The 13313-nt window shown below is 46.5% G+C and overlaps 1 protein-coding gene across 3 annotated transcripts; it reads left to right on the forward strand.

Annotated features, from left to right (window-relative positions):
- The first annotated feature begins 7 nt into the window (after nt 1-7).
- MRPS23 (mitochondrial ribosomal protein S23) lies at nt 8-6152 on the forward strand. 3 transcript variants are annotated; one of them, XM_006154660.2, is made up of 5 exons: nt 8-61; nt 499-669; nt 5022-5099; nt 5282-5408; nt 5777-6152. In XM_006154660.2, the coding sequence occupies exons 1-5, from the start codon at nt 18-20 to the stop codon at nt 5927-5929; spliced, it is 573 nt and encodes a 190-aa protein (XP_006154722.1). In that variant the 5' UTR covers nt 8-17; the 3' UTR covers nt 5930-6152. The 3 variants fall into 3 exon arrangements, with proteins under 3 accessions (XP_006154722.1, XP_014445686.1, XP_014445687.1); XM_014590200.1 differs by lacking the exon at nt 8-61 and adding an exon at nt 77-352; XM_014590201.1 differs by lacking the exon at nt 8-61 and adding an exon at nt 77-352 and having other exon boundaries at nt 5783-6152.
- The last annotated feature ends 7161 nt before the right edge of the window (nt 6153-13313 follow it).

The following is a 13313-nucleotide window of genomic DNA, read 5'->3' on the forward strand; positions in this document are numbered from 1 at the left end:
GGTCCGTGGGGCAGCCCATGGCGGGCAGCCGGCTGGAGACCGTGGGCAGCGTCTTCTCTCGGTGTGTGTGCCGGGACGGAGTGGGCGGGGGTCCCCTGCAGGTCCTGCTCATCCTTGCGTGGGGTGAGCAGGGCGAGGCCGCCTGCGGGGTGCGAGTGTCCGAGCCGAGTGAGGTCCGCGCGCGTCTCCTGGCTCGGGCTAGCTGTGCTCGGCGTCGTCTCTGTCACGTTGAAGATTGCACACTCCCGCCCTTGCCGAGTGGAGGTCTCCAAGCGGAGGAAGGGAGGGAGAGCCTGATGGGCCATCTTTCCCGAACGTCACCGCGTGCATTCTTCAGTCGGTTTCCCTGTAGGTGGGGAGCGTCTCTGCCCCGTTCTCCTTCCCCTGTTAATTTGTGGACTGCCTGAGACCTTGGATGTCCCAGGCAGTGCTGGACTGATTTGGGGACATTGGTTGGGTGTCATAACCAACTGACCTTCGTTCTTTCCTCTCCCTCAGGACTCGGGACCTGATTCGATCTGGGGTGTTGAAGGAGAAGCCCCTCTGGTATGACATATATGACGCCTTTCCCCCGCTGAGAGAGCCTGTCTTCCGAAGGCCCCGCTTGCGATATGGCAAAGCCAAACCCGCCATCCAGGACATCTTTTACGAAGAGGATCGGATTAGAGCGTGAGTGTACAGCCCAGGGAGAGGACCAGAGGCAACAGAACCTCAGAAGGAAAAGTTTGGGTAGCAGTCTGGTAACTTAAGCCAGGGGCTTGTCCTGTGGAGATATATAACCGGGCTGATACATCTAGCCAGGTTAGGGGGTCAGCTCCCCACCCTTCTGGTAGGAAAACAGAGGTTCTGAGAAGTGGAATATGGAGCCCAGCAACTACGAGATCATTGCAGATAATTATAGCCCTCTTTCTGCATGCTGCTTTGTGCCAGGCATTGTGCTAGGCCCTGTAGAAACGTCATCTCATTTTCTCTGAGGTCTGAGCTCTAACACTGTAACATGGGTGTGCTTGTCTCCATCTTATTTGAGAGTCTTCAAGGTGCAAAGATGTTAGCTAACTTACTGTGGCTGCACAGGAGGGTAGCAGATCTGAGAATCAATCTGTGACTCCACACTTAGGTTGGTCATTATGTCTGCTCCAGGAGCAGAGATAGGAGGGCATAGTCTATGGATCTAGTAGTTGGAATCTACGAAGCCACTGAGACAGAAGTATGCTTAGATGTCCAGGGAATTTGAAATTGCTCATCACTAGGACCAGCAAATGGCATAATGGTTATATTGCGGGATTAGATCGAGTCTCAGACCTGGTGGCTTGAAAATCATGCTGGATGCGTGTGCCCCAAGAGGATAATGGAGGAGAAGGCATTGCAGTGTGGCCATCCCCCTGGGGGTGAGTTCTCACTTTCTGTCTCTCTAGTGAGTGCACGCACCCTATAGCAAAAATATCTCTAAAAAAAAAGTCATCACTGAAATTTGAGGGAAAGTGCTTGTGTTCCTTATTTCTTTAGTATCTATTTTCTCTTTTATTAGAAAAGTAGTACATTTATTTGTATTTATATTATTTGTATTTGGCCCAGCCCCACTGGTGCAGGCCATAGGACACTGCTGTGCTATGCTGAAACCACATGGGAAGCCAGGTTTGGATCCCAGGTCTACCTGCACACCTGCATGCCTGTGTGCTGGCTGCCTTGGAGGGAGGGATAGAAGTGGGAGTAAAAGGATCATGATGTGGTGAAACGCTGTCAAGGGAACCTCTCTGTCTTTCACTCACAGAAGAAAGAAACTTAAAAAAAAAAAAGCTTATTGTGGAAAATAGAGGAACAAAGCAAGTATAAATACACCCATAATCCCACCATCCGGAGATAATGGTTGGAAAACAAACCCTGCTACTCACTCAGCTGCATGACTATGTACTTTTTTTTTTTTTTTTTTCTTAATTTTAGAAAGGTGTGTGTGTTTGCTGGAGAGAATGGGCAGGGGGGTTAGTGAGAAAGTACCTTCCTTCCTCATGGGGGATAGTCACGCCTCAGTCCCTTCTCCATCTCTCCTTCCTTTCAGGATTTTGGGCGTGCATATGCATGCACATGCACCCAGCATATTTTTCAAGCTGTGGGGTCCAGGACTTGAGCTGTATGGTCAGCCATGTTGGATCCACCTCACTTAACCACCAGGCCACAGACTAGACTAGGCAAATTACTCTCCTTAAGTTTCAGTTTCTACAGAGTAAAATATAATAGCATTAGTACTTTCTAGAATTATAAATGTTAAATAAGGTAATGCATCAAAAATTTTTAGTTTAGTGCCTGGCACAAAGTAAGCCTTCAATAAATGTTAACTAATATTGTCATTATTAATAACATTTGGGTCTGTTTTCTTTCATTCTTTTGTACATATGTATGTGTGTGTATATATGTCATCAGTAACACATGATACAAATAATTTGTGTCCTTTCTTCTACTTAACATTATCGTGAGCATTTTCTCATGTTGTTACACATTTTAGAAACTACATTAACCTTTTGGGTGGCATGGAGGTTAAGGTGGCTGGATCCCACATGGCTGACTTTGCAGTTTGAGTCCTGAATCTGCTGGCTTGAAAATCACACAGGGCATGTGCTATCAGGCAAAATCCTGAGAGGAAAATGGAGAAGGGATTGCAGCATGGCCATCCTTTCTGGGGGATGATTTAACACCTTTCCCCTCTCTTCTATCTGTCTGTCTTAGGCAAGCACATGCATCCTAGAACAAACTTAAAAATTTTTTTTTTAGCCTATGAACGCTCTATATTTAACAATTTAACACCTTTCCCCTCTCTTCTATCTGTCTGTCTTAGGCAAGCACATGCATCCTAGAACAAACTTAATTTTTTTTTTAGCCTATGAACGCTCTATTTAACATTTTCCCTAGTTTTGGACATTTATGGTGTCTATATAGTATTAGCTATATTAGGGTGAATTTCTGTTACTTGAATTAAGTTAAACAGTGTTAAGTTTTTAAAAAATAAATTTGCTATAAGGCTTGTGCTTTTGCCAGAGAGAGACAGGGAGGGATGGGGGTGAGGAGTGAGAAAACATCCCTGGCGAGATGGCCACACTGCAATCGTTTCTCCATTCTCCTCTTAGGATTTTGAGCATTCATGCACGTGTGCCTGGCATGTTTTTAAAGCTGTCGGGTCTGAAACTTGAACCCTGCACTTGGCCATGTGGGATTCATTCATCTTAACTACTGTGCCCCCTGGCTGGCCCCCAGTGTGAACATTTTTCAAAAAAATTATTATGCCAGAAAAAGACCACTGTCTCAGTTTGGGCGGCTACAACAAATTATACTAGACCGGGTGGCTCATAAACCACAGACATGTATTTCTGGTAGTTCTGGAGCCTGGGAAGTCAGATCATGACAGCAGCAGTAGGTTCTGGTGAGGGCTGTCTTACTGATTCAAAGAGGGGCAGCTCCCTGTTGTGTCCTCACATGGAGGAGAGAAGGGAACCAAGCTCCATCTTGTCTCTTATGAGGGTACTGACCCATTGTGAAGGCTCTACCCATGACCTAAGTTCCTCTCAAAGGTCTCATCTCTAAATACCATCACGCTGGGGATTAGGGTTTCTACATAGGAATTTTGGAGGGGACACAGCAACCACCAAATAGAAGAATATGCAGAGAATATAGGCAGTTCATAGAAAGGGAAATTTAATTTGCTTTTAAAAAACCTTTGCTGGTACCTGCAGGTGATGTGGTGATTAAGGGTGCTGGACTTCCACATGGCCAGCTGCAGTTGGAGTCCCGGACCTGGTGGCTTGCTTTCTCACTTTCTCTCTCTCTCTCTGTCCCTCTCTGGTCAAATTAAAATAAAGTTAAATAAAGTAATTTTTTAAAAACAAAAACAAAAACAAAACTGCCAAAAGGTATGTGCATTAGTCAGAGGGTGACAAAGAGGGAAAGTATCCTCCCATGTGGTCGTGCCACAGTCCCTTCTCCATCTCTCCCTCCTATCTGGATTTTCTTTAAATTTGAAAAGATACCCAATCTCTTTCATAAGAAAAACAAATATGGGCCAGCAGGTGGCATGACAGTTAAGGCATTGGATCCACATTGCTGACTTCGTGGTTCAAGTCCCAGACCTGGTGGCTTAGAAAACATGTTGGGCATGTAGTTCCCAAAATTCTGAGAGGAGAATGGAGAAGGGATAGTGACGTAGCTATCCCCAAGCGTGATTTTGAATTTTCCCTTGCTTTCTGTCTCCAGTGAGCACCCTATGGCAAAAATCTCCAAATGAATGAATGAATGGACGAATGAATGAATGAAAAAACTATGAATTATAATTTTTCACCTATCAAATTGGCAAAGGTGACAAAGTTGGAAAATAGGTCCAGCCTTGTAGCCTAGTGGTTAAAGGAGCCAGATTTTGTGTGACCAACTGCAGTTTGAATCTTGGCCCTATGGGCTTGAAACCAGTGGTGTGTATGTGTGTGTGTGTGTGTGTGTGTGTGTGTGCACGCACGCGTGTGCAGGCACTCAAGCATGTGTGCCTGCCCACAGTCCTGACAGGATAGAGCACCGTTGGGGTGGTGTTTTATCTCATATCCTTTCCTTGTCTCTGGCAAGCCCACATGCCCTCTGGCAATACTTTTTTTGAAGGGAAAACGCAGAGCAGTATTTACTGTTCTTTGGGTTAAAAAATGTGGCTGGGAACAGAGGATGATAGATGCATGAATGAGTGCGTACATTTCTGGGTGGAGGTACAGTTTGAAACTGCTTACTGTTGCTTCCTGGGAGGAGACTGGGGCGGTTGGGGTGCAGGAAGTGGGGAGCGTGTGACTCTTCACTGGACTCCCTTTTGTACCATCTGATATACTTATCATTTGCGTGCGTTACTCACTTAAACAACAAATCTGTTGGGCTTATGCTCTGTGGTTCATACTGTGCTTAACTCCTCAGAACCTAGCAGTTATTCTTTATTCCCCTTACTCTGCTCTCAGCCACAGTCTACAACTAGATATTTATATTGTGTAATTCATATTTCCTAGGAAATTTTATTCAGCCTATGGATCTGGTCAAAAAGCTTTTGATCTGTTCAATCCAAACTTCAAGTCTACCTGTCAGCGGTAAGCCATTTTCCAAGTCCTGGGTTCCTTTGAATTAGTTATCAGTTTGAGAAATTAGTTGAGTTCCACCTGAGGAAAAAGGTGCTTCTATAGAAGATCTGTAAGGGGAATGCTCGACACTGTGTAACAGCATGTCTTGATGGTGGTCCACAGAGCTAAGGTCTGACTGCTTGGGATTCCAGGTTTGTGGAGAAGTACACTGAACTACAGAACCTCGGAGAAACAGATGAAGAGAAGTTATTTGTGGAAGCAGGGAAGGCTTTATTGGCAGAAGGTGTCATTTTAAGACGAGCAGGAGAAGCGAGGACCGTGAGTGTTTCATTGTTAAGATTGCGGTAGGAATAGTTGCCTGTTTGTCAGATGTTAAAGGGAGGCTTGGTTCTTTCCCCCATCCTTGGCTCATGTTCTTAAACTCCAGATCAATAAGCATTAGTTGGGTGTACTGGAACTCTATGGTAACAATTAGTATCTAGAAAGTGGATTATCATTAAGGTTTTGAAATTATGGTTCTGTAGAAATTTGTATCATATTTACTATTTCTTATCATGGAATTTGCCCTGAGATATTAGTGCAAAACTTTTCATTCAGTGACAGAATGTACCTTCTCATATGACTTCAGCCAGTTAACTGAGTGAAAGATGACCTCTGTGTGACGTATTCATGTCTGGTCTTTTAAGCAACAGGAAGGCAGTCACACTTCCCGGAAATCTGAACAAATGAGTGAGAGACCCCAAACAGCACCGGAAGAACACCAGCCTCAGAAAGAAGTTCCACAGGACCAGCGTGTGCAGACACCTGGCGAACAGTCGGAAGGTCGCTCACCTCCCTGAAAGGCCCGCACACTGGTACACCAACAACCGCCTGTGCTCTCCAGATGAAGGCTCGGCTGTTTCTAACTGTATGACTGTCTCTGGACATTATGTTTGCTTTCTTTCAGTTCCTGTTTCAGAGTTGTGATAAAGCTCAGTATCATGGTTTGAAAGAAGCAGTTGTGTGAACTTTTATGTTAGGACATTATTAAATAAAAAATTCGCTAGCAGCTTATAAAATAAATTCACTTCGAGAATATAAATAACACGAGGAAACCTTTACAAAGCTTGTTTGAACGGGACTCATCTGGGTAGGTTTGCTCAGACATTGTGTTGACATGTGGGCTGGCTGTATTTGATTCTCTGGTATGTATCTCTTCTCTGGATTCATCAGACTTCTTTTTTTAAGGGCTTATTTATTTATTTATTCAATGAGAGAGATAGAGAAAGAGAGGGAAGAAGAGAGCAGGAGGAGAAGAGGGAGAGAAGAGGTGAGGGAAGCAACATAGGCACCCCCTATAGGATCTTCATGCTGTGATCCACTCCCAGCTTCAGCCAGGCCAGATAGGCACACGTGTGCTCCCCGCTTGGGCAGGGAGGCCCTGGGACATGAACCCAGACCTTCCCATATGGGTCCAGTTATATGACTATTGTGCCACCATCTGACCTGCTGTCAGACTTTTGCCTTGCACACATGGGTGTTCCATTTACTGTTTCTGCCTGCAGATAAGGTTGGTACTTTTTGGCTATAGAACTGTTGACCTTCATCTTGAGAGGCCAAGCTGACTTGTGCTTGGTGCGAAGAGCAGTCTTGGACAAAGGCCAAAATTATTACTAATCTCATGGACTGAGTGTGCTGGAGACAGCATAGACTTGTGCATAGTAGGTTGTACAGTAAATATTTGTTGACCGAACGATTACACCCAGCCAAAGGCTGACTTCAAATGCATCTCTGTAGGTAACTGGATTGCCAAGTGGGAGAGGAGGGCAGCTAATTTAAATGACACCCTCCATTAGCACCCACCTGTCTCCCTGTGCTGCCGGGGTGTGCTTAGAAGTCCTTAGTTGTCCTGCCTTCATTTTTTCTGTTTTGCTAAATTAATGATATACTCCTCTGAGATGTGGCTTTGTATTTGTGATTAAGCCAGTGGTTTTCAACTATGCCTACTAAGCTGTTTCAGAAATTCCTTATTTTAAAACTCGTGTGTAGCTTTTCTGCCAGATCATCCTTTGTGTTTGGTCTCTTCTCTTTCCTGGCAGGCTATCAGGCAGCGTCTGCGTCTCAGCCTGTACCATCCTTGCATGCGGGTGCTCATTCATGGAAGTGAGTGAGCCTGTGAGGCAAAGTGATTCTCAGCCATGGACGTCTTCCCCAGCCTTCATGCTGCTTTGCAACTACTTATTTATGGGGAATACTTTATTTCTAGATGAGATAAATCCATCCATTCAAAAACATTTGGCCAGATTTTGGCAAAAGGACTTAACACACAGGTAAAGAAAATGATCTTGGGGCCAGCAGGTGGTGTGGTGGTTAAGGGTGCTGGACTTCCACATGGCTGACTGTGGTTTGAGTCCTGGACCTGGTGGCTTGCTTTCTCACTTTCCATCTCTCTGTTTCCCTCTCACTGTCTGTCTCTGATCAAATGAAAATAAATAAATAAAATCATTCTTTTTTAAAAAAAAAAAAAAGAAAATGATCTATTTCTCAGAGAAACAAGGATCATTCATCTCTCTAAATCTTATGTTCCTAGGTTTTATGTATCTCTCTCTTTTTAAAAAAACTTTTAAAACGTATTTATTTATCTATCTACTTATTTATTATAATTTTCAAGCCGCTGGGTCTGAGACTTGATCCATGGTCAGCCATGTGGGAATCCAGCATCTTTTTTTCTTTTAAAGGAGAGATTTTTGCTATAGGGCGCCTGTGCTTGCTGGAGAGACAGAGAGATAGAAAGTGAGAAATCATCTCTTAAGGGGGATGGTTACACCACAGTCCCTTTTCCTCCATTCTCCTCTCAGGATTTTGAGCAAGCACGCATATATGCCTGGTGTGAATTTTAAGCATCCAGGTCCAGGACTCAAACTGTGGTCGACTGTGTGGGAGTCCAGTGATGTAATCATTACTCCATCTGTTGGTCCCAAGAGAATCCAGCATCTTAACTACCATACCTCCTGCTGACCATTTTTTAAAAATTTATTTTTATTTTGCTATTGGGTGTGCATACTCACTGGAGAGAGACAGAAAGGGAAGGTGATGAATCACCCTCCGGGGGTGGGGGGGATGGCCACACCTCAGCCCCTTCTCTATTCTCTTCTTGGGATTTTGGGCACACACACACGCACTCGCCCAGTGGCAGCTTCTTGGGATTTTGGGCACACACACACGCATGCGCCCAGTGGCAACCGGGTCTGGGACTCCAGCTGTGCAGTGAGGTCCAGCCATCTTGTTTTTTTTTTTTTGAGAGATTTTTACAATAGGGTGCATGCGCTCACCAGCCAGCCAGCCAGACAATAGGGTGCATGCGCTCACCAGCCAGACAGACAGACAGAGACAGGAGAGAGTGAGAAATCACCCCCCAGGGGGATGGCCACGCCACAATCTCTTCTCCTCCATTCTCCTCTCGGAATCTTGGGCACGCACGCACACGCGCCCGGCGTGAGTTTAAGCCACCGGGTCTGGGACTCAAATCACGGTTGACTATGTGGGAGTCCAGCGACATAGCCATTATGCCAACTGCTGGTCCCAGGTCCAGCCATCTTAACCACCATAGCACTCGCCATTTTTTCAGTTAGTACGTCTCAACGATTCTGTGTATGGATGCGTCGTGATATGGATGTGTTGTGATTTAATCATTGCCCATTTGGGACACCGTTCATTGTTTCTATGTTTTACTGTGCTGGAAATAGTCTAGTGTATCTGTGGGATGCTGGATCAAAGAATAGCCCACTTTCAATTTTGTTATTCTCCTCCATAGAACATGTGCTGAATTATACACTTACCAGCAGTGTCTGTGAACACCTGCTTCAGAGAAGGGAGAGAACTATCCCTTAGAGTAAACCTCTAGACTGAAAAAAGCTGTGGTCACTTGTCGACTTTCTTAGGTTGGATCTCAGTGACCAACACAATGGAAGGCATGAAGCTTTCTTGGACTCTTATTGTTCAGGACTATTACCACAGTTTTGGTAAAGCCATCATCAACTTGCCAGAGCATTTTTGGAGAGGATAGAAGTCTGACCTCATTCTTGCCTTTAAAGAGCTTAAATCTAATTGAGAAGAGTGACTTGTAAAACAGCAGGATAGACAGGAATCCTTTTACACTGTGATATGGAAGTGTGGTGAGATTTGCGGGGTGAGAGGTCAGCTCTGGGCTGGTCTAAGAACACTGTACAAGAGAGCCTGGGAGGGCAGCTGGGAGTGAAATGTGTTTCTGCTGTCAGGAGCGTGTGCCCTGCCCCCGTGGTCCTTAGAAATCCTCCCTTAGTGCCTTTCCAAATGGTGCCTCAGCTTGGAAACGTTATGTACCGTTCAGGTGGCAGGTCGCCTGCGTATTGCTCTCACAAGGCGCTTCACTTGGGTTGTTATGCCTGCTTTGTTACTGGTTCTCCTGCCCATGCACTGTGGCCTTCTTTCAGGTAGTAGCTGTCCTTTCCCTATGAAGAGTGTAAACTACTGGCTGTAGTTGCACATGCCGAGGCCACAGGGAGGCCCCCGTTGGATTCCTGGCCCACCTAGAAGCCAGGTGCAATGGTTCATGTCCGTGATCTCAGTTGCTCCAGAGGCTGAGACAGGAGGGTTGCCACATAGTAAGCCCTTGCCAAAAAGAAAAGTAACTGAGGGTAGGAATTCTTGGTCTTTGTGTCTGCTGAAGCATTGAGCAGCCCTTCAGGAACAGACCCTTCAGTGGGTTTGCCGAGCCAAAGAAGAGGAAGGCAGGTGTTGAGGGTACAGTGAGGTCTGCACAAGACAAGTCTAAAGATCGGAGTTCTAATTCTGGACACCCCAGTTTTTGCTGGTGTAATCTTGTGCCTGTCAGTCTCCCAGCCTGTAAAATAAAGACAGTGTTGACTGCTTCGGCTTCCAGTTGTATTATGAGCATCAATTGAGATAATGAATGCAAATCTTATTCATAGTATATATGACATACTATGGAGCTTTTATTACTATTTTGAGTAGTGGAAAACCAGTTTGAACAGATAGGGATCAGATTATGGCTGTCTTGACAACTACATGAGTAAATTCAACTGGGTACAGGAAAGCGTGAGCCGGGAAGAAATGTGGTGAAAGCAGCCATGTCAGGTTGAAGGAAGATTCACTTGGAGTGATCTAAAGAACAGGGTTAGGGCAGCGGGCAGGAAGGGAAGAGAGAGGAGGCAGTGATTCCAGGGTCCCACACCTGTGTGACCAGAAGGCCAGCAGCAGCACTAACCGACAGCCAAGTGAGGGAACAGCTCCAGTTCTCAACCTACTGAGAGGAGAGGTGACAGAGCAGTGTCCAAGCGGCAGGTACAGAGATGGGGTTAGGCCCGGCGCTGCGGTGCAGTGGTAGTGGAAGTGCCCTGCCAGGCTGGACGCCATGCGACAACCATGGGTTTCGATCCCTGATTTAGCCTGAAAACCGGTTTGTGGGTGGGTCCCCAGGATCCTAAGGAGCTGGAGATCTGGGGAAGAAATCACATGACAAGATCTTGCTGAAGGTCAGTCTCTCATAAAAAATAAGAAATGGAAAAGGGTGTCTGGGAGAGAGGGAAGAAATCCTGGTATAGGAGCAAGAGAATGAATGAACTCTCCAGGGGGAGTACAGAGAGACACAGGATATTGGGGGCCGACCAGGGGGATGCTCTTAAAGGATAGCAAGAGAAACTGACACCTTGCATCTTTCATGACCAGCAAGAGAAACTGACACCTTGCATCTTTCATATCCTTTTAAATAGGTGTTTTTTTAGAGTTCCATCTTTGCTTTTGTTGCAATGACCTGATCTTTGACTGGACTGGTATCCTTTGAAAATCTAGCCCAGTTCTTTTTGTATTTTTGTATAATACTTAGTGTCAAATTCTCTGGTAAAGACAGTGGTAATGCAGAATAATCTGCCTCCAAGAGAGTCCTGATTTTGTTAAAATGCTACCTTTCTCCCTAAATAAATAGTGTCTTGCCACTTTAAAAAGTTCAGCAGATTGCTTTTAAATAGTTGTTCAAGTGGGATGATAAGATGTTCTCTGAGCTAGCACTGGCACCTCTCGGGATGCCGGGGAATCCAGACGTGCCACGCTGCACTTGTCAGGCCTCATCCCGCTTTCCCAGGGTCTCTCCCTTGACCAAACCTGCCCCAGTTTGGGGCGTCAGGGTACATGACACGATGTGGTGTTGATAGTGAAAACAAGCTAGCCCTGCCTCAGCAAGGGGAGTGCAGGCGGGGTGGGAAAGGCGAGTCCAGTGGGATGAGGCTGGGGTCTGAGGCTGTTGTCATCCTGCTCTCTGTCCCTGAACTTTAGTCCAGAACAGCTGAAAGATGGCACACTGGCTAGCGAGGGGCGCCCGTCTCAGCCTGGGATCGTGCTTAGTGAGATGAGGTGCCTGAGCAGGTTTGGTGAGCGCTTGGTTGAGGTCACCTTGGTTGGCAGAGGAAGGGCCCCTGCCTTCCTGTGGAAGAGACAGGAAATGGCTTTCATGTCATTCCTAGGATGGCGCAGTGTGGCAAGCAGGTCTCTGATTGGATGGGCTGCACACCAAGGCAGTTTCTGGGCTGCCGAGCCGGACAAGTGGTTATTGCTGCAGCACAGAAATGGAAAGGTTGCTAGGGGAGAGCGAAGGAGGCAGGAAGTCAGTGTTATGTCCACTGCAAAATGTCGCTGCCACCACCCTCCAATGTGCAGGAAGTTTTGCCAGTTGCTGGCTGGCAGTGGAAATACCTTTGACTGATGCTTTTTCTGGACTGCAACTTCACTAAATGTCAGTCACCACCTGCCCTTCTAGTTGCTCGGTTCTTTTAATTAAAAGATGGTTCTAAGCAATATGCGCTAGTGGTCTATTTATTATTTATCAAGCATTTTCCTTCCAGCAGTTAGTGAAAGGTCAGTGGCTTCAATGGATGCTTTGTTTTTGGTGAGAGGCTTAGATGAAAAAGATACACAATCAGTTTCGGCTCCCTCCTGTTTGCTCATGAGCAGGACGCTGTTTAATAGTCATGTGGCATTTGGCATCGCAGGCCTCGGAAACACTTGGAAAAGTGTATGTGCATCCCTTGCTGCTGAACATTTCTCCAAAAGTAAACATCAGGTTGTGATTATGGTTAATAATGAGATATTGATTGTTTGAAAATGTCATTGCCGGGGCGCCGTTGCCTCCAGCACCACTAGATGGCGCTGCACTCTCATGCCGTCGTCACCGTCACCGTTCAACTACAGTCGTTTATTTCCTTGCCTCGGGGTACCTTGCCTTTCAAGGTTGGCGAGTGCCCTTGTAAAATAACGTTCTGGCTGAGATTTAGGAAGCCGAGTTCCTGGGGTGCTATTGGGATGGGGCAGAGAAGGGAGGGGACAGGCCACAGGACTAATGACAAAGGCCTGAGGGGAGCCAGCACTGTTTGCACCATAATGGGAAGGGAGAGAAAGGAGCCACTGGAGTCCCCGGAGACTCTGCTCAGAGCACAGCTTCCTAACCCCCTCCAGTCAATGACACATCTGCGGATTTGCTGTGGAGGACACGGAGAGATGTGCCGGCTGGGAGGCAGCAGCGCCGAGCAGTGGAAAAAACCCAAGCCTTGGAGGAACAGACCTGGGCATGAAATCCAAATCTGCCGCCTTGTCTCCTGGCAGTAGTGGAGTTAGCACCTTGAGCCTCACCCAGTTTCCTGTCTGTAAACCAGGAGTAATAGCATCCACCTCATCTCTCAATAGTCGTTGTAAGGATTAAATGGGAGCATGAACAAAGTTCTCGGGCATGGCTGGCCTTCACTCCCACTGCCTACATGCCCTCAGCAACTGTTGATTTCCCCTGGGGGGGCAGGAATGTGCATCGGATTGCAGCCGAGAGGGAAGCAAACGTGGCACTGCCCCTTTCCGCCAGCCACCCCTGTGAGCACGGAGCTCTCAGTCTCCCCACCCCTGTAGTTGCTGTCCCCTCTGGTACCAAATAGGCAGATACATAGAGAGATGCACATTTTAAAAAGGTGAAGAACGAACCCAAAGAACATTTTGGGAACTCATCCACTCTTGGAATCTACCCAGTGCAGGCAGGTTTCACTGAAAAAACTTGCTTTTATGACGGGGCCATGCAGGCAACACAAGCTGGTAAGGATGCTGCCTCCCATTCTAAGGCAGGGCCTGGACTGGGAAGAAACTGAGGCAAGGCCCAGTTTACGAGCTCTCCCTTGTGTCCTTGTACTGGCCGGTATTCAATTTCTCTGC

The sequence above is a fragment of the Tupaia chinensis genome, unplaced genomic scaffold (genome assembly GCF_000334495.1).
Source record: "Tupaia chinensis unplaced genomic scaffold, TupChi_1.0 Scaffold000416_1, whole genome shotgun sequence".
NCBI lineage: Eukaryota > Metazoa > Chordata > Mammalia > Scandentia > Tupaiidae > Tupaia > Tupaia belangeri.

What these genes read in the sequence shown, in the direction of transcription:
- MRPS23 (XM_014590200.1), top strand. Translation starts at nt 297, where the DNA reads ATGGGCCATCTTTCCCGAACGTCACCGCGTGCATTCTTCAGTCGGTTT. An exon ending in GAAGAGGATCGGATTAGAGC is followed by an intron (nt 670 to 5,021) that starts GTGAGTGTACAG and finishes CATATTTCCTAG; the next exon opens with GAAATTTTATTCAGCCTATG. An exon ending in TTCAAGTCTACCTGTCAGCG is followed by an intron (nt 5,100 to 5,281) that starts GTAAGCCATTTT and finishes TTGGGATTCCAG; the next exon opens with GTTTGTGGAGAAGTACACTG.